At 45.5% G+C, this 21185-nt stretch overlaps 2 protein-coding genes across 4 annotated transcripts in view; both read right to left on the bottom strand.

The window, feature by feature from the left end:
* Window positions 1-10385, bottom strand: part of LOC130131317 (radixin-like) — a 38134-nt gene extending 27749 nt beyond the window's left edge. The window contains exons 1-2 of one of the 2 annotated variants that reach the window (XM_056300962.1): window positions 10036-10385; window positions 6995-7088 (exon numbers count right to left, since the gene is read on the bottom strand). In XM_056300962.1, coding sequence (XP_056156937.1) covers window positions 6995-7006 — 12 coding nt within the window. In that variant the 5' untranslated portion in view covers window positions 7007-7088; window positions 10036-10385. Of the gene's footprint in view, window positions 1-6994; window positions 7089-9665; window positions 9710-10035 lie in introns of those variants that run through there. The other variant, XM_056300963.1, reaches the window with a different exon arrangement.
* Window positions 10386-11528: 1143 nt separating this feature from the next.
* Window positions 11529-19376, bottom strand: hpxb (hemopexin b). 2 transcript variants are annotated; one of them, XM_056300914.1, is made up of 10 exons: window positions 19244-19376; window positions 18480-18505; window positions 17684-17770; window positions 17357-17505; window positions 16134-16287; window positions 15531-15743; window positions 15006-15098; window positions 14719-14849; window positions 13078-13225; window positions 11529-11981 (listed from the first exon to the last, which is right to left on the bottom strand). In XM_056300914.1, the coding sequence occupies exons 1-10, from the start codon at window positions 19306-19308 to the stop codon at window positions 11755-11757; spliced, it is 1293 nt and encodes a 430-aa protein (XP_056156889.1). In that variant the 5' UTR covers window positions 19309-19376; the 3' UTR covers window positions 11529-11754. The 2 variants fall into 2 exon arrangements, with proteins under 2 accessions (XP_056156889.1, XP_056156888.1); XM_056300913.1 differs by having other exon boundaries at window positions 17684-17773; window positions 19244-19375.
* Window positions 19377-21185: the final 1809 nt, after the last annotated feature.

Below are 21185 nucleotides of genomic sequence, written 5' to 3'. Positions count from 1 at the left end.
GGTCTATTCCGTTGCCTACCAACACGGGGATTGCCAGTTTGAATCCCCATGTTACCTCCGGCTTGGTCGGGCGACCCTACAGACACGATTGGTCGTGTCTGCGGGTGGGAAGCCGGATGTGGTTATGTGCCCTGGTCACTGCACTAGCACCTCCTCTGGTCAGTTGGGGCACCTGCTCGGGGGAACTGGGGGAATAGTGTGATCCTCCCACGTGCTAAGTCCTCCTGGTGAAACTCCTCACTGTCAGGTGAAAAGTAGTGGTTGGCAACTCCACATGTATTAGAGAAGACGTGGTAGTCTGCAGCCCTCCCCGGATTGGCCAAGGGGATGGAGAAGCGACCGGGAAGGCTTGGAAAATAGGGTAATTGGCCAAGTACAACTGGGAAGAAAAAGGGGGAAAAATCCCCCCCCAAAAAAGATACACCATGAAGAGGGAAAGGCTACATCGTTCTCTGTACTGGTACAGTCCAGTAAATGACTGCAATACTGCAATAAAAATGTCAAGAAAATCTTTAGAGTCACACCGTAATTCAAAAAGTATATTCTTATTCTTATTGAGAAAACTAGAGCAAATACTTAGTATGTCCAAGCTGAGAGACGTCTGACTTTAATGTTAGAGATGAAAAGGTATGATGGATAAACATATGAATGGGTTTCATTCATACATGAAGTGTGGAAATGTCCTCCTGCCTCGCGTCTGTCAGCAGTCGGAGGAGTCGAAACTCAGCGGCTGAATAATAACGGAGGCAGCTCTGCGCTAACGGGTCTGAATAACTGACAAACCCGTTAAAAACCTGCTTTTCCACTTGGCACGCCAGTTTCTGAATGAGCCGAAGAGAGAGGATGAATGGAATCTGACAGTGGAGCGCTCGGGTGATTTTTCCGACGCTTCGGATTTCTGAGCAGGAGATGGCAATGACTTCATGGCCTCTCTGCATAACTGCAACCGCAATGACAAGTCCAGATAGAGTGAGTTCCTTTCGATGTCTCCTCAACCCAATCACATGTGGATTGGTACTCAATCCATTTCAAGGCTACGAAAAGATAAGACACCAATGTTTTATCAAACAGCAAACAAACTAAAAACATTTTACAATTAATGGAAGCCAGCTAAAACAAACCAGGCCAACAAGGTAGGGTAAAACATTCAATCAGGTTTCTTAAAACCAGACAAATGAACCCTCTTTGACGTTAGCAACTGGACAAAACAAGCCATATCAGCACAATACACTCTCCGTGTTTCAATGGGTCATTAAGTGGGACTTTTGCGTCGTGGGATGGAGCGTGGACGGCTCACTGAGTTCCGAGTTGTTTTGGGGAATGTGATGCTGAGGTTTTCAAATGACTGAGCCTTGAATGTCCCTTTCGTCTGCCATCAGCAATCAGCTGCAAAAGAGTCGACCTTTGTGTTATAGCCTATGTGTGTGTCCCAGAAAAGCAAGAGAGAGAGAGACAGAGAGCATGCTGGGATCCTGGATGGGCCAGACGGTTGGTTAATCCTCTCTCAAAGAGAGGAGGGGGAAGAGGGTGCAGACAACGTGCTTGAGCACCGGTACAGCTAATCATACGCTCTGCATGGACTGGAGGAGTCTTCAGGGAGGCACTTTACTGATCGGTCCTCATATGACCGACTCCATCTAGACAGTGACACCTTGGCTGGGAGGCGTGATTCCAAATGACCGGACCTCATACAGATGCCACCTCAAGCAGTCTTTACACCAAATGCTGTAAAGATATCACCTCGCCAAGCCACCACTAATCTCACGGGTAGTTTTTGCTATGCAAGATATCAGTCTGAAAAACATCCATTGAGAATTGATTGAGCAGCCGAAAGCTGGACCAATCAGTAAAACATGGGGATGATGACAACAGGGAGCGCAGCCTTTTGAGAACAACGGCTATCCTAGGAGAGGTTAGCGTCAATGCTGCTATAGAGGATGATACTATACTGACCTGCTAGCAGCAGTGGTGTTTACTACTGTCAGAAAAACACATGGAAATGTGGTTCATAGGGTTTTAGGTACGGACTAATTAAAAGCTGAGCCAATCATCTGGAAAATAACTTAAGTCTACGGCCACTAAGGACGCCCCTAACACAAGCAAATGTCTACTGAGCTTTGTCAGACCATACTGAGCGAAGAGAAATTTGTGGCCTGGGTTTACAAGGCTAACCAAGACATTCTGGGGCAAAGTAGTCATCCATTTCTTTCGAATACAAGGGCTATGTCTGCTATTCTTCAAAAAGTAACTAGGTATATTTGAATTTTGAGCCATTAATCATGTTGTACGAGTACAAGGTGCTTGTGTAAATTGGTGGATCTCAATTCTGGATTGAGATTCCTCAATTGAAATTTGAAACTGATCAAGATGTTCTTTGCTTTGAATGGGGTTGAATGAAGCACACCGAGTCTTAGTCTGCATGCAAACACAGCCATCAGGGGAACACGAGGCAACGAGTTTGTATAAGAATGCTGCTTAAAAAAAACCCCTTTAGCTTGACAATTTCCATGCAATTTGCATTTTTCATTCACGGTCTCCAGATGGAAGGCTCAGCAATCCCCCTCCTCTGCTCTCCCCCCCCCCCATCGCTCTGAAGAGGAATCCTCGTTCAGACGGCCCCTGCTCGTTAAATGTACAGCTGTTTAGTTACTGTAAGCTGTTTAAGAGGAGCTTTGTCGAGAGGCCTTCAGGCAGACAGGCACACACTTCCATCGATGGAGCTGCTAATCTGGCCTACTGGGTTCTGAGCAGCTGTCTATTTGTCTTATCACCCCACCAACCCCCCCACAGGGTGAGCAGGGTTTTGGAAGGAGGAAGGCAGAATCACCACCAGCACACGATTATTCAGTCTCACAGGGGGGTCCTGTGGTTGAGCTTTCAAAGAGCTAAATGCTGTTATTTTTAAAGAACCTTTTGGCAAACCAAGGAGGTTCAAATTACAACTAACAACCCGGGCTTCATACTAATCCTAATCCATGTCCATTTAACTGTCTTACTAATAGGATGTGAGGAGCTGGTGTTGGTTGATTTTAAAGGCTACGCTGGCAGGGCGGCGCGAGGAAAAGCAAGCCTAGATCTAGGTTTGGATCTTGAATGAGGTAAAAGGTCAAACACAGCTGGCAAACAAGACTTTTTTTTTTATGTTGCCGGGCACCAACATCCCGATTCCCAATTTCCCATAACCCTTGTTCTCTACCTCCCCCTTATAACTCCTACCAGGTCACCCCTAGCCACCACAACAAACTCCCACCTCTCGTTTTTATTCGGTCTTCCTCTTTCCGTTTCCCTGTCATCCTGGAATTCATCCATTCCTTACTCCTATCTCCCACTTTCCACCTCTCCTGATAGTAAGTCCCTCTCTCTTTCTCAAGGCCAGTGGTTCTCTGAGGTCACAATATGTCTGGTTCTCTTCTGCCAGGTAGTCCTTCCGTCTAATCGGGGGTGGGGGGATAAGACCTGGCATAACAGATAAACACGATTAGCTACCTGGCAAAGGACAGAGGACCAGAGAGGAGAAACACCGCTACCTTTTCTCGTCAAGCAGCTTCTGTGCTTCCAGAAAGACAGGATGTTGACACAGCCTGGGGGGGGGGATTTACAAGGGGGCCCCCCTATTCATAGTGCAGACACCCTTCCACAGCAAACAGGAAAACAGGCACACGCTAGGATGCCATCGGGGGCCTCCTCCTGTGGGGTTCTTCAGCTCATAAAACAGCGACCCCCTGCCAAGCCAAGAGGACGGGAGGGGCAGAGTCCAAGGTGTGAGTGACCTTACATTATAGTGTCTTCAATAATGTAATAATGTCGGTCAACCCAAAAGCAACCCCCCCCAAGCAACACACACACACACACACACACACACACACACACACACACACACACACACACACACACACACACACACACACACACACACACACACACACACACACACACACACACACACACACACACACCACACTTCTTTCCTGTACCGCAGTTAATACCATCAATTGTCTTTTTATGAACTCTGAAAACATCAGCTAATGTTTTTACTGTGCCAAAATGATACTTCTAATTGAAGTCAACTGTGCAGGCCCAGAGGCCCTGCAAATTACAAAGATCTGGCTTTGAACATGCACACAAAAATCCAGGTTTCTTGGCTTTGACAGAAATTTTAGTCTCGAAGTTGTAATCTTTGAACCAGCGTCTTGCCTGTTCTGAGATCACTTTGAAAAGCAAATTCAGGGCTCGCTTCTTAAGCCAAACATAATCACATTTGCTATTTAACTGTAACCACCTGTCAGGTCCCTTGGTCATGGGTGAGAGCTGACACTGAAATGGCAAAGGACAGTTTAAATAAGTGTCCCACTCCAAAGATTCAGGTTATTAAGTGTTAGTCTGGGACAAGCTGGCAGCTCCTGTCTGGTAGTTACTGTCTGCGACAGCCATGTTGCACTCTGCAGAGTCTGGTTCTTGTTGTCCGAGGCGGTCAGCCAGTTTTATTTGAGAGGGTGTCCTGTTGACTCAAGGGACAAAAGGGAGAAGTGGAGGATGACATAACTGCCTGGCTATACCTCTGCTGTCATCTCCCACAACCTTGGGCGTAGACCGGGGTGGGTTTGGGGGGGGGGTTCCCTCCAACTTTTGAAAAACATGAAGTTGCCCCCCCCCCTTCAACAAATTATTTCTAATTATGTAATTTAACATATGTATTTAAAAGAAGCAGACTCTGATATAATTCACATATAAGCACAACACTTTTTGAAGGTTTTGTCCCCCCCATGTATCCCGCTCAGTGGTCTGAACTGTTGCATATACTAAACTAAGTGGGCATTTGGTAAATGAAGTTAAAGGTTTACTTCATCCTGATGCCTTCACTTGATATTGGACTACATTTCCCAGATTCCATCTCTGTAGCACATCAGAGTTGCATCTTCAATGAGTGAGTATAGTGGCTGGTGCGACTGGTGACTGTTAGGACCATAGGCTAGTCCTGGGACAGATGCCTTGTAAGTAATTTTATTCAAAGTCTACTCATCAACAGAATAAAAGGTTTAAGAATGAAACCAAACTGTTTACTGCTTTAAGCCAACTTATCCCCAGCCAGACCCATGTTTAAACTAGCTTGCTAGCTAAAATTACATTGATCATACCCGTAAAACTTCCAATAACAGGCCGGGGCGTGTATTCGTTTGAACACGGTAGCACGCCCGGCTTTAATCAAAAACAGGCTGTTATCTGAGCCAGGCATTTAAAAATTTGGAGACTCGTTCCCGTTTCTGATGGGGAGTGTTTCAAATGGATGCAGAGGCGCTACATCTTACATGGTAGCGATTGTCTAGCTAACATAAACGTTGACTTAGCTATTTAAATGTGTGCCAGCTCACACTAGCTTATGCTAACGCTACAGCCTCCTGTATATTAAGAGTTAAGTTAAAGTATATTCATTTCTTCCATAATTAACCCATGTCATGTGTGTGTGAGAGAGAGAGCCAGCCAGGTCAGGGTTTACCAAAACACGGCAGGAAAAAAAAAGAAAAAAAAGAAGTAGAAATCAGGACTTTTTTTTTTGTAGGACCAAACCGTTACTGTCTAAGTAGGAGGCCCCCTGTAATACTACAAATATTAGCTCATAAAGTCCTCATTGAAAATGAATGAAGGGCGATTACCAATGTTCAGTAATTGTGCCATTAGAGAACAGTAAAACAATCAATTGGAGGGCAGCAGCAGCAGCAGCACACAGAGGGACAGAGACAGAGTTTCAGTTTGCACAGTTATAGTAACACTTGTATGAGAGGCCCTGTCATTTTCAGTAAACAAGCTGCAGAATGGATGGTGCTGCACGTGTGGATGTATGGCTCTGTAAAACAGGTAAATATGTATAGTGATGGCCTAAAAGTGAGTCATATATTTAATCTACTACTAATGGCTGTGTCTGTTACAGCAGATAATGTGATATACGTTGTCCCCTCCAGAAAATATTCTTGAGAAAATCCTATGTTTGTGGTTCCCCCACTAAGTTGTAATGAGATCTACGCCTTTGCCCCCAACACACACACACACACACACACACACACAACTAATAAAAAGCCAGCCTTGTGCTTCACAATGTCTGGAAGAGGCTCTAATCACCTCTCATCACCAATGCAATATCTTTTCCACTGAAAAAAAAAAACTAATATCAAACTTGGCCCTAAATTCAAGTCAAGCTGACCGGAGGCATTTGGAATACAGCTAAGTGCCAAATAGTCCAGGTGTGCCGAATGTGGTTTTGCTGGAAGTGAGCGAGACCACATTGCAATGTGTCAGATTCCCCAACCCACCCCTGGTCAAATGAAAACCGATTGTGCAAAGCACAACATCCCATGACTCATCTGTGACCCCAGTCCAAGTCTGCCTCTGATGAAAAAGGATCGTGACATCAGCGGGAACCAGGCAGCCGCTCAGTAACTGCATCAAATTGGGTTTTGTTTTGGCGTTGCATCCCGGGCCTCTGGCATTCCCTCCTCCACTCCGACCATCCAGATAGCAACAATAGCCGTAGTGTTGCAGTTTACAAGGCCTGTGTCCCTGGCAGAGACAGGGGGCCTGCGGGCCGCGCAGATCCCTTCAAACTTTGGGCTGTTGTTTACATGGAAGAAGACTATGGAGAGTGGGAACAGGCCCAGGGATAGATCTGCCCTTTTTTTCCACAGGGCTCAAATCTGGTTGTCGGCAGCTGTGCACAACGACAATCTTGACGGCCAGAGAGCCGAGTTGAACAGTTGGTTTATCTGAGCGCACCAGAAAGGAACAAATAACTAACGCTTGGTACACATACCCACATTTACCTGACCACTGATCTGAAAATATGTGGTCGGCATGGAAAACTTCCAAGCCGAGGGGGTGGTTGTGCATCGCTTGCTTGTGCATTCTTCGCCCTAGTTTCATACAGTTAATCTCTACAGGAAGCAACATGCTACGAGTCTATGACATCTTTATATCACGTTTGGTCTTGTACTCAGCCTCTTACCGGTTTAGGCATCTTCGCTTCCCCTCCTCCTTACACCCAACAGCTGAGAGGACAAATCCGTTGGAGGACAGCGACAACGCCTGTATCACAGCACCTGAACGAGAGAACATTTGAGGTGAATTAACAATGTAGGTAAAGAGCCCTGCATACATGTCAATCATCAGATGAGCATCTATAGCTACGTATTTTACTTCTGAAAAGATGTCAATCTTTCACACACCCTGAAGAAAAACAAAATATTCACTGGCAATCTCTCTTCTCAGTTATTTACTTTGGTACCAGGCCAAAAGACTCTAAATCCATCAAGCCCTGAAGTCAGAGGTGTGATCAGGACAATACGCAAGCCAAACAATAAATTAACAGGAAAACAACAATTTTACAGGAAAGGAAATAGGAAATCTTAACGAAATGAACAGAGGAGAAAACTGAGAATAACCGCTTGGCCACGTCTATTCAAAGCTGAAAGGATCAGTAAGCAAATACAGAGAGGCAGAGAGCGATAGCATCATTGTCCAACCTCAACACACATTTCTATTTTGCCTTTGTGGACATACATTAAATGAAGAGGGAAAAAAAGTATAAAACTGTCATGGCATTATCATATTACTTAGGGAACCTGGTAAATAAAACTGTCATAGTCAATATAGGACAGCTACCTTAGAGAGAGCAGAACATTCAGCCACAGGTTTCTTGACTCACAACACATTATTTCATGACCTCCCCCACTGTCACCAAACCGTTATTTGGTAAGCTACAAGTCACACTGAATATTTGGTGGTTTTATCAGTGACTCCCCTGTTCCTACCTGCTTGACAGACTCTCCTCATCCAATTAGCCATGTTAATTGTCAACAGCATCAAAATGTTCAGAGCTAGTGCCTTTATGCATCACCCATAATCCCACAGTCACAATACTCAATTCGATTCAATTGAAACAGAAGCTGTAATCGGATCCGGAAATGGTGCGACAGCATGACCGGCGTGGTTCTGGTGTGGGAAATTAGGAACCGTTTCTTACTTTACTTCTACTACCTGTACTAACTTGCATCACAACACCACGTTAAAATCTGCCATTATAGTCAAAAGTTTGTGGAGTCCAACCAAGAAAAGAATTAGGCTGATTGTACAAATGGGCAACCTACAAGTGCCTTGGACCAGTTTGTTTTTGTGATAATTAATCCCAAAAGGGAAGTTGATCTTTCAGTTGGAACTTGGGAACACTGGCTCATATGGAGAACAGCAGCCCTGAACCTGATGGGAATCCGGAGTCTTGCTCAAAGACACTCCGGCAGGGCGGGACCACACCTACCTTGAGATACTTTAAATCAGTGTTTCCTGACCCAGTGTTCAAGGCCCTCTGTATCCTGCAGATTTTCAACGTAATCCTGCACAGGTAGGCCTGCTTGCACTTACTCAGCCAATCACATCATAGTGCTTAATTGTTCCAGGTGTGCCAAATCTGACATAATTAAGTGCTGATTGGCTGAGTAATTAATTACAAGCAGACCTACTGCAGAGGGTACAACGAAAATCTGCGCGGGGGGGGGGGGGGCTTGAGGACTGGTTTGGGAAACGCTGCTTTAGATTATGACATGACACTACAGCCATGGCTGCTGGGAGAGGCTCCAGCATCCCCGCGACCCTGACAGCAGGATAAGCGGTTTGGATAATGGATGGACGGACCACAGTCACATGACAATCGATTCTTTCTATAGGTTCAAGTCTAGCGTAGTTCAGGTGCGCGTACTTGCCCTACCTTGTGGAACTGTCCCGTCGCAGCGCAAATGTACAACAGCGCATGCGCAGTGGACCACTAGACAGGTTATTTTAACTGAATTGAAGAGTTTAACGTTTCATCCTAGATCACCCATGCAGTTCTGCTCTCTTTCCAATGAAGCCGACACCCTGTTACCGTCTGAATGAGCCATCTTCCACGGGTCTATTTAAATAAATGCCCCCCCCTCCTTGCCACCAATATATTTAAAAAAACAAACTACAATAAGCGGTTTGGATAATGGACGGACTACAATCAACCAACTTGTATGTTAAACTGTTGCTAGCCAGCAGCGAGACAGGCTAATCATCGTTACAAAACGTTCAAAGAAAAGAAAAGAAAAGGGGGGGAAACACCAAAACGCCGCCCCGACCACCGCCGTGTGCCTTGGGGGGGGGGGGAAACTGGAATAAAAGCGGACGAGTGTTTTGAATTTCGGGTTAAATCAAAAGACGAAGTTGACGCCGTGCCCACTTGTGGCTCGGCAAATTAGCCCGTTTGGCCCGGCGAGTAGACGCGCTGCAGGTTTACGTCGTGAAGCAACCCGGGGGCACACATCATCGCATCCTGGCCGTTTCATCGCCGAAACGAGACGATTTAAAACAAAAATAATCGTCATGTCACAACAAAGAGCGCACCAACGCCCGTTTAGTCTGATAGTAATAATGTAACGTACTAATAAGACCCGTTAGCTAATGGGTCTGACCCTTCAGACGAGCGGTTAGTGATGTCGCCTTGTGATGCGGTACATCCCGTATCGAATCCCGCACCGGGCAAGAAAGTAACCGGTTACAATAATAACAGTATTTTGGGGTGGTGGGCGGCGGCGGCGGCGACTTTCAAACAGTTAACCACTATCAAGATAAACGCGAGCATCTCCGCTGATTCAAAAGCAAACCTTTCTGAAAGGAGTCAGGAAACACAGCCCGTCGCAAAACGGCGACACCGACGCCGCGTAACGGAACCAGACGTCGTCCCTGAGACTCGAGCGTGCCAAGTTTACAGAAACGTCTGACCGAAAAGGCGACGGGCGTTTTACCGTTAAGAGACAATGGCCCCCCTCCAAAACCCGCGGTGGTAAGCGAGGGTGATGCGGCAGTGCCAAGCAGGGCTGTACGGCGGAAAACCCGTCCGACCTACGCTTCTTTTTTAAAATCTTTCTCGGTCCCTATGAAGCCCCCACCCCACCCCCCGCCGGACACAAGGGGTGTCCGCTATTGCATCAAACTTGAGAGGAAGAGTTCATGTGCGCGAGAGCGGCAACTCACCGGGGGGAAGCGTGTCTGCGGAGCGGATGACAGAAAGCCCAGGGTCTTCGGAGGCTTGACAAAGGGACCGGCAGCCACGGAGAAAGAGAGAGAGAGGGGGAACAACAACAACAAAAAAGAAAAAGGAAGAAGACGCGTCTGTTTTGATCTTCCTCGTCTCCTCGGGGTTTACGTTTCGAAATAGATTCCGACACACATGGAGGGACCGCGCGAGTTGTCGGATCCGGCGTAAGGCGATTTGCGGAGACGTTCAATATGGCTGACTGGCGGGAAGGCGTGGTTCATGTGGGGGTAACGCCGGGGTGTGTGCTCCGCTCGGCGGCCGAGGAGTCGGAGCTCCCCCTGTTTGAAACGATCCGTCTGTCTGTTTAACTGTCTGTGACACGCGAACTTTATTTTTCAAATCAGTTATGGGGGGAGGGGGGTGCTTCCTGCGACTCAACTGATTTTGCTGGGGCACCCCCAAAAGGGGCGGATTGAGATGGTGGCCTTGGGGGGGGGGGCGCAAAGCCACCATCAATAAATACCTGGCCACCCTGCTGTTGCCACCCCACCAACAAAAGACAAACCTTTAAAAGAAGAAGAAGAAGAAGATGCTAATTGTGTGTCACATGACGATAAGCTCTTCATGATAACCTTACCGGTATGATCAGCATTTCTTCCAAGAGACCTAATAATGAATTGCCCCTGAGCTGGTTTTCCTATATTTCATGAGAGCGGTGCCTGCAAATGCCTCAAGCGCACTGTAGAGGAACGAGACAGACTGCAAAGACGACTGGGGCGTATTTCGATTATCCATGACTAAAAACTGTTGCTTTTTTTTTATTCTTTTATATCCAATTAGTCATGTGCACTAATTCATCAAACCATGTCTACTCATCCTCTTGACTGCAAAGCTCTATACAACGCCATTGACTTGTAAAGTCAAGCCAATTTTGTTTGTATAGCCCAACGTCACAAATTACAAATTTGCCTCAAGGGCTTTTACAGCGACACAACATCCGGTATGTCATGTAATGTAAAGAATATGCTCCACATTTTAGAACAATATGAATACCAACCTCACAGATCGCAGGCCCCATTCAAGCCACCCCCTTCAAAATGATCTGCCTGGCTCCTCTTCCACTTCGAATACCCTGAGTTCAGTTTAATAAACAAGGATTTAGTGTGTCCCAGCTGTGTGGAAATAGATAAACAGCGTGACGCAAAGTATCAAATGTGAGCGAGTTCCCTTTGTTTTATCATCTGCTAATTGGCAGAAACTGTTGGAGACGACACTGTGCCTGGGTCATTACAGCGCGTTAGTACAAAAGGCCCTCTAGTGGCCTTGCCCTCTCCCTACATCGTAGCACGAAAATCCTCATTCACTTCTGTCATTTTTAATTTTTTAACTACATTTGGACTTTACGAGACCATCGTCCAGAGGTGCCAAATTACATTCCTCGCAGTAAGCGACATCGTAATTTGTCAAATGAATACAAAAATGGCACACATTTTCTTCTGAATGTCTATTTTATTGACCACATTATCTTGTACAGAAACCTCACTGTATGGGCAAAGAGTTTATTTCCAAGATGTAAAATGTAAATTTAATAGGAAAAAAAATACAGTGTATTTCTATGTGTGTGTGTTGATTTGGAGAACTGCTGCGAGTACTTTTTGGAAAAGTACAAAGTTAAAATGTTCTCATCTTAGATCATCCTGGCTCATGTCTGACTCCTAATCTTGACAACCAATCATGGCCGACATGATGGGCAAAGGCCTGGGCATAATCTTGCTCATAGCGAGTTCCATCGGGCTGTTATAGTGGTAGTAGTGCGATCCCTTGAACACGTTGATTCCATCAGGACCACAGAGACCGGCTTCGATGTCAGAGATAGGCAGGGGGGTTTTACTGGTCACGACCCGTGGGGTAGCAGACAGGTCAACATCAAACATTTCATTTCCTGTTGACAGACACATGCGTGGGATATTTAGGAACTGTTTTTGACGTCACGTGGGACAAGCACATTTTGTGAGAAAGTGAGTCATTTGGTTAATTTTTCATATATTAGATATTTCTGCATTCAGAGTTTAGAAATAGTAACTGATATAACAGAGGGTCGTGTAAGTACTGTATGAGAATTATTATACAGTAGCATTCGCCGCTATAAAGATCACACTTGCAGAACTTACAACCGAACGACATCTTTATACTCGGCTGTTGTTGGCCACAGCCAAGTACAGGTACAGTACAGTACAGGTCGCCATTAGCTCAACAACCCACTCATACAAAAACAACGAAAAACAATGAGTGAGCCAGCCCCCCGCTCCACCAACCACAGGCACGGACACTGACCGACATAACATGCATTCCCGTGATTGGCAGAGAGCCGGGGGATGATAGACTGACTCCGCCAATCAGCACTCCCAACAGTAACAGGGTCGCTACACGGTTATCATTTTTAATGAATAAGCTGTCCAATAAGTGTCTGCGTGGGTTTCCTCCGGGTGCTCCGGCTTCCTCCCACAGTCCAAAGACATGTAGGTCAGGTGAATCGGCCGTACTAAATTGTCCCTGGGTGTGAATGTGTGTGTGTATGTGTGTGTCGGCCCTGTGATGGCCTAATGGCCTGTCCAGGGTTTCTCCCCGTCTGCCGCCCAATGACTGCTGGGATAGAACCCAGCATCCCACGACCCTGAGAGCAGGATAAGCGGCTTGGACAATGGATGGATGGATGAATGAATAACCTGTGTTTTGGCCCAAACTTGTCTGGTGTGAAATGGCTCCCTTGTAATCACCCCATGCTCAGGTGTTTGACCACATCTAGTCACTGTAATTTATAATTATTGATACGGTTATCCAAACTATACGTATCTCGTGTGAAAATTTGAAACAAATCCAAACTAAGTGTTCAGTTGCAAAAGAACGTGAGTGTTTCAATATTTGCAACACGTTGCAGCGGTGTCGTGTACAAGTTAGTTGTACGATTCGTCATTTTTGCTATGTGTATATCATGCTTGCTGTGGGACACACTGGGATAACTGATAAGTCGAGTTTACCTTGGATGATGTGAGCAGTATTTTCATTGGCACAGGCAAAAGCAGCGTTCACCGGACCCTCGATGCCAAGCTCTTCCTTCAGGGTTTTAGGGTAGCCCTCGATGAGAGTGTAATGGGCCACTGACTTATAGATGTACACTTGATCCCCCTGACGGTAGCGGCCAGAAGAAAATTTGGAGTTTTATTTCATGGGAAACTTCAAGTAATTAGTACAAATGGATATTCACAATCAGGGTTGCCAACTCTCACACGTCTGAGGCAAATCTCACCGAGGCAAATCTCACGCCAAAACATTTCGACAGCAACAGAGATGAAAAGGCGAACGTAGAAGTCTTTCTGGTATAGTAATGGTCTGAAAGTCTTTCTGGTTTAGTAATGGTCTCAAATTCTTTCTGGTATAGTAATGGTCTGAAAGTCTTTCTGGTGTAGTAATGGTCTGAAAGTCTTTCTGGTATAATAATGGTCTGAAAGTCTTTCTGGTATAGTAATGGTCTTAAATTCTCTCTGGTATAGTAATGGTCTGAAAGTATTTCTGGTATAGTAATGGTCTGAAAGCCTTTCTGGTATAGTAATGGTCTTAAAGTCTTTCTGGTGTAGCAATGGTCTCAAAGTCTTTCTTGTATAGTAATGATCTCAAATTCTTTCTGGTATAGTAATGGTCTCAAATTCTTTCTGGTATAGTAATGGTCTGAAAGTCTTTCTGGTGTAGTAATGATCTGAAAGTCTTTCTGGTATAGTAATGGTCTTAAATTCTCTCTGGTATAGTAATGGTCTGAAAGTCTTTCTGGTATAGTAATGGTCTTAAATTCTCTCTGGTATAGTAATGGTCTGAAAGTATTTCTGGTATAGTAATGGTCTGAAAGTCTTTCTGGTATAGTAATGGTCTCAAATTCTTTCTGGTATAGTAATGGTCTGAAAGTCTTTCTGGTATAGTAATGGTCTTAAATTCTCTCTGGTATAGTAATGGTCTGAAAGTATTTCTGGTATAGTAATGGTCTGAAAGTCTTTCTGGTATAGTAATGGTCTCAAATTCTTTCTGGTATAGTAATGGTCTGAAAGTCTTTCTGGTATAGTAATGGTCTTAAATTCTCTCTGGTATAGTAATGGTCTGAAAGTATTTCTGGTATAATAATGGTCTGAAAGTCTTTCTGGTATAGTAATGGTCTCAAATTCTTTCTGGTATAGTAATGGTCTGAAAGCCTTTCTGGTTTAGTAATGGTCTGAAAGTCTTTCTGGTATAGTAATGGTCTGAAAGTCTTTCTGGTTTAGTAATGGTCTCAAATTCTTTCTGGTATAGTAATGGTCTCAAATTCTTTCTGGTATAGTAATGGTCTCAAATTCTTTCTGGTATAGTAATGGTTAAATCAAGCGAACGGCTTTGACTCTAGCAGACAGCGGAGTATTCGAAAACTGGATCTTTCCATGAACCTGCATCTTAAATTACTCTGGAGTGCGATGCTTCTCTCCGTGTTGAATAACTGCTCTGTAAACAACCAGCTAGCTTACGTTAGCTGTAACGTTAAGTGCACGGCAGAGGGAAGAATGAAAGCGTGCAAAACCCAGCTCCAGCCAGGTTACCAAAGTTGGCAACTCTATTCACAATAAAGGCAAAGAACATAGAGTGGTGTATTCCAAGGCTACCTTAATGAAATACATCTTGTCGTTGTAGGAGAAAACTGCATCCACCCCATGGGCCACCTCGCTCCAAGACCTGCTGATGGGGAAGGCATGTATGCCGTCGCGGTGGGTGTCCAGACGGATGTAGATGGGACCTGAACGTTCCAAGGTACAAGGGAAGAAAATATTTCCGCAGCGAAGGTTTGAAATAAAGTCATGTCACTAAAGAAATCAGCATCCATCCACAAAATCCATCTGCACTCTACTTTTTATGCAGTCCAACGGCTGATGTGGAGGGTTAGGAGTATTACCTCTGAAAGCATATGTTTTGCCTGCGTCATCAGATGTGACAGCATCCAGGGTGACCTCGCTGCACTTAGGAACAGTATAGTTACCGCCATGACCTATATTCACATTAAAAAAAAAAAATTCAGATTAGTTTCAGCTGGATTTCTGTTCGCTTGCATCACTGTGCAATTCTCCTCACAGCATCTCCTGAAGAGTTAAAGAGGAAATTGTATTGTGTTATTAAGACACCTGTGATGAAACAATTGTGAAGACCCATATGAAAATGGAGCATAGTAAAATCATAGAGAACAGAAGATTACTACAGTATTTCCAAACACTCAAGCCATGTAATACAGCATTTCTATAGCAAAACCCTCTAACAACACTTCCTACACTATAGAAATACTGTAGTATTCATATAGTCATATAGTAACATCACAAAAAAACCACAAGGATGCCACAGTCATGTTTAAAGGTGTTACAACGGCCCATTTTCGCATGGGGAAACACCTACTGGTTATTTTCAGTTATTTTCACGCCAGCCTTACCGAAGTTGGGGCATTTCATGAAGTAATGCCTGGCGTCTTTTGGATAGGCACCGGTCACTTCTCCGGTCACAGGGCTAAACTTGGTGAAGTTGTGTCCATGGAAACAGAAATGGTGCTCCAGCCAGCGGAGAACAGAGGTGCATACGGGCAGGTTAGGCCACATCTTTGTCTTCATCACGTTTGTCTCAATGTCGTAAACGTACACGTCATTTCCTGCCAAGGTGGGAAAACCAGTCAAATGTTAACACTGTTGTTGATGATTCCCTGGCTAACTATCTGCAAACTTGAGGTATAATAATTTCCACCAAGGTGTACTTCTTGAATTCAAATACCCGTAACCAACAGGACGGATAGTGACGTTGAGACTTCTGTCATTATTTCCCTTCATATGCAGGAAAGATTAATTTTGCTTTAATTCATTATATTTCCCAGTGTGGTACGCTTAACTCATTTTTGCAGCAAACTATGATGAAATGAACCACTGAAATAATATTGGGACCTGGGCCCGCTTCATGTACTGTATCTCTTACAGCATCTTTTGATGATTTAGGGGGGGGAAATGCATTTATTCTGTTTTTTTCCTCTCGGATGAGTACAACACACCTTTGAAGAACAGGACAGAGTTGGAGGCACATTCCCCTTTGGGACATTCCACGGCCGCGTCCAGGTTACTGGGAACTCCTGGAAAGTCCTCCTGGATTTCTTTTGGGTACCCCTCCTCCAGTGTGTGGTCATAGAAGCTGAACACCTTGTCACCCTGGGGAAATAATAAAGAGTGTTCTGATCAATGAATGTCAGTAGCTTGATAACCCAAAACTTCATCTCAACCAGGTAGACGCCACAATAGTCCCCTGTCCGAGCTATTCTACGTTCCTCATCGAAACATCCTCACACCCACTTCTAAGTGTCCGCTGGTTTAGGTCATAATAAATTATTATCCGTTTGTTGCTGGCCTCTGGCTTTTACACAAGATGTACTTCATTAATCACCATGGGGGAAATTCATCCTCTGCATTTAACCCATGCTAGCAGTGTAGCTAGGAGCAGTGGGCAGTACCCGCGGACCAACTCCAGTTCTTCTTGCCATGCCTTGGTCAGGGGCACAGGCAGGAGTATTAACCCTAACATGCATGCCCCCCCCCTTTTTCTCCTCAAGTGTATCCGGCCAATTACCCCACTCTTCCGAGCCGTCCCAGTCGCTGCTCTGCCCCCTCTGCCAATCCAGGGAGGGCTGCAGACTACCACATGCCTCCTCCAATACATGTGGAGTCGCCAGCCGCTTCTTTTCACCTGACAGTGAGGAGTTTCGCCAAGGGGACAAAGCACGTGGGAGGATCACGCTATTCCCTCCAGTTCCCCCTCCCTCCCCCCCAAACAGGCGCTCGACCGACCAGAAGAGGTGCTAGTGCAGCAACCAGGACACAGACCCACATCCAGCTTCCCACCAATTGTGTGTGTAGGGATGCCTGACTAAGCCGGATGTAACACGGGGACTCGCACCGGCAATCCCCGTGTTGGTAGGCAACAGAATAGATCGCTACTACGCCCTATGCATGTCTTTTAGATGGTAGGAGGAAACCGGAGCACCCGGAGGATTCCCATGCAGACACGAGGAGAATCTGCAAACGCCATACAGAAAGGACCTGGGACGGCCTGGGATTTGAACCCAAGACCTTCTTGCTGTGAGGCAGCACCATACGAGGCTTTTAGGCCTGGTCGTATGTCTTTGCTCAATGGCCTCATCTGGTCTGCTGCCCTCTCTAGGTTTCGCGTAGTATGGATCCAAGTGGGTCATACAGATCAAAAGACAGCTGTCTCAGACTATACCAGGAAAAAGTAGATGTGATCATGGTCCTGGAGGTTGTCCGGCTTGTGCATGCGGAAGGCGGCATCCACGTGGTCAAATTTGTCCAGCTCCTTGAAGACATCACCGACGGGCTGAGATGGGCCGTCGAAGCCACTCCACAGTCGGCCATCTTTAGATCACAGCACAAAGGGAGATGTGTTTTTAAACAGACATCACTAAATTTAAAGTGTTTTTGGAAAAAAGATAATACTGTATTAATGCTACTCTGTGGTCCCACCCAACCCATACCACTCAAGCTCATTTAGAAAGATGGCCTCTATAACTATAACACCTTCGGAGATTCACACCTTTGAAGAAGAAGGTCTTTCCTTTCTCATCAGGGGTGATGGCATCAAACTCGAGGCCACTGCACCGGTCATACTGGGCATGTTCTTCTGCTTTTCCCCAGAATCCATTGCATTATCAATCAGCATTAATGTACAAAATGAACAAGAACCACATTAGCAGTAATCCAAGTGAAAAGGCACGAAGAACATGTAAAACAGATATTACTTTAAGCTCCATTTGGAGGTGATAAAATGTCATCTTAGCAGTCTCATCAGACACGTCCACAAACATACATACACTTTTTTTTCTCCCCCCTTTTTCTCCCCAATTGTACCTGGCCAATCACCCCTGTCTTCTGAGCCGTCCTGGTCGCTGCTCCATCCCCTCTACCGATCCGGGGAGGGCTGCAGACTACCACGTGCCTCCTCCCATACATGTGGAGTCACCAGCCGCTTCTGCTCACCTGACAGTGAGGAGTTTCACCAGGGGGACGTAGCACGTGGGAGGATCACGCTATTCCCGCCAGTTCCCCCCTCCTCCCCGAACAGGCGCCCCGACCGACCAGAGGAGGCGCTAAGTGCAGCGACCAGGACACACACCCACATCCCGCTTCCCACCCGCAGACACGGCCAATCGTGTCTGTAGGAACGCCCGACCAAGCCGGAAGTAATGCGGGGATTCAAACCGGTGATCCCCATGTTGCTAGGCAACGGAATAGACCACCACGCTACCCGGACGCCCTAAACATACACACACTCGCAAACAAACAAAATAGACAAGTAAACGAAGAAACAAGCTAGTTTAACAAATACCCACCGGCTGTCCCTGTTTCTTCGGGGTCTCTGCGGAAGTCAGAATAAGATTCATTACTGCACTGGAAAAAAATACTCCGACATGCAGCACACAAAATATATCTCTCATCCCACAAGCCGTTAGTCATTGATAGCACATTGCAGAAGTTAATGACTGAGCACTCCTTCTGTTTGGGTAATTGATCAACTTGTGAACTTTGAGAACTGGTAAACAGTGTTATGAAATAAATGGCCAGTGGCCAATGAAGCAATAGTTCTTAAGAAACATCCCATCTTGAATGAAAAGGGTGGATATTCCCCCAAAAGAACACTTAAGACAAACTGAGGTGCAGGTTTCTGGGTTTCTTTGGGAGTATACCGATGATTTGTGCATGCATACACACAGCTCTGAGCTTAAACCTTACTAATGCATAATAGGCTCCGAGACTTTCCGATCCAACCATAACTTCAGATATGAGTCCATTATGACCCAGAAAAGAATTAGAAGTATGAACACATCAAAAATATCCAATCTTAACTCACTGTCATAGGCCAAAACTTCGGTATCCAGAGGTTGTATTTGGGAATTAAAGCCTTTTATGCAGACATGTTGATGTAACATAAATCTATAAAGCCCCATATGCAGGATCCCGAAATCACGAGGTGTTATGAAGGATGAACCAGTAAGACTGGTCCTATCACAATAGGTATTTGGTGATAACGCTGAATGGTATCGCGATTTGACGGTTATTACTGTAGGCTTGCGGCTGAGTCTTCATCAATACTTACATAGGTGCAGCGTTGGTCAGCATGAGTGCCATGCACAGACAGAGAGCCTTGGAGAGCAGCTTCATGGTGTGGGCAGCCCTGGTGACGTCCTCCGAGGTGAAGCTTCCGCTGGGAGAAGACCTGAAAAGTGTACCTGTGCAGCGACCGAACCCGCACTTTTATACACAAACTTTGTGTGGGGGGAAATATTAGGAAACTCTGAGTTCATGTGAGTGTGTGTGTGTGTCCCTCTATGTACTGTTTACTTTGAGTACAAAAGGGAGGGGGATTTTTGTGTTGCATAATGAGCTTTTAACCAAATCACTTGTGATCAAAGCATTCCTTCTGAGATGGTACTGGCATTTTACAAAATTTGGTGAACATTGCACAGTGGCTTGCTCACTTCGTGAGCATTTTGAAGCATGGCTGACCTCTAGGAGACCTACTGACAGTTGCTTTTCTGTCTCAGAAGCAGCAAATAACCAGGACAAGCTTCAACTTGCAGTATGTGTTAAGTTTCAAATGAGATTATTGATCTGTTTTGGCTTACATAAATACGTCTCGCTGTGTTCCATGGATGATTTTTCATACACCAAGGTGAGATATCAGCTTGGCTCGGACACCACAGAACCCCTCTGTGTGCCATCTGGTTTGTTTGGTAACACAGTGTCCCCCCCCCCAGACTTTGGACAAAATGGGGTCATCACAGAAATACTGAAGAGGGCCGACATGAGGGTCATTTTTGAGAAGGGACGGGCGCCCATTTCCAACTGAAAGACAACCAGAGTAAAGACGAGGTCATAACAACGGTCTTTGTTCAGTCAGAGCTAATTTATTTTGGTTCAGAGGAAGTGACAGTAAAAATCAAGAAGAGCAGATTTAAGTGGGCGTAGCACACAAAAACGAACTGTCATCCGCCGAAGGTCACAACAGATTTTCCTGAAACAACTAATTGCTCAAATCTGAGCAAACATTAGTTGTTTCAAACTTGCACAAGTGTTGAGGTAAATCCCGGAGATTTGGTGAATCACAACGGTGAGTCAAACATTATGGGATGTTGCACTGGCACACAGCATTGTGGGTCATCGTGTACTACATCGAACTGACGAAATCTTTTTTTTTTCTTTTGCAAAGAGTTCTTTGTTCAGAAACATTAGAAACAGCAAAACGATGTCCACTTGGTGAGCATGCAGTGTTATACATTATACCGATACAATGAAAATCTTGATTCTGTATGTCACCCCTACTGATAAATCATAAATGATATAGCTCCATCACCCTGATGAGATCTATTAATGGTTAGTGAATCAATCATAAACAAGTGAGAGTATAAGAGGTAGAAACTGTAGAATGTAAATTATACACAATAATAACTAAAATATACAGTATATTGTTAGGGATAACATCTGTTGTCAAGAAATGTAACAATTAAAGTCTCTAACTTCTATATCCTAAATTCTACCCCCCCCCCATTGTTTTTGTCTTTGAATCTTGCAGTTTGAGGGTTTTTTTGTTTGATTGTTTTTTGTTTTTTTATTTCCTCCTTTTTCTCCCCAATTGTATCCGGCCAATTACCCCACTCTTCCGAGCCGTCCCGGTCGCTGCTCCACCCCCTCTGCCAATCCGCGGGGAGGGCTGCAGACTACCACATGCCTCCTCCGATACATGTGGAGTCGCCAGCCGCTTCTTTTCACCTGACAGTGAGGAGTTTCACCAGGGGGACGTAGCGCGTGGGAGGATCACGCTATTCCCCCCCAGTTCCCCTTCCCCCCCTGAACAGGCGCCCCGACTGACCAGAGGAGGCACTAGTGCAGCGACCAGGACACATACCCACATCCGGCATCCCACTCGCAGACACGGTCAATTGTGTCTGTAGGGACGCCCGACCAAGCCGGAGGTAACCCGGGGATTCGAACCGGCGATCCCCATGTTGGCAGGCAACAGAACAGACCGCCATGCCGCC

This window comes from Lampris incognitus, chromosome 21 (genome assembly GCF_029633865.1).
Source record: "Lampris incognitus isolate fLamInc1 chromosome 21, fLamInc1.hap2, whole genome shotgun sequence".
Taxonomy (NCBI): Eukaryota; Metazoa; Chordata; class Actinopteri; order Lampriformes; family Lampridae; genus Lampris; species Lampris incognitus.
This window is presented reverse-complemented; position numbering and strand designations above follow the sequence as displayed.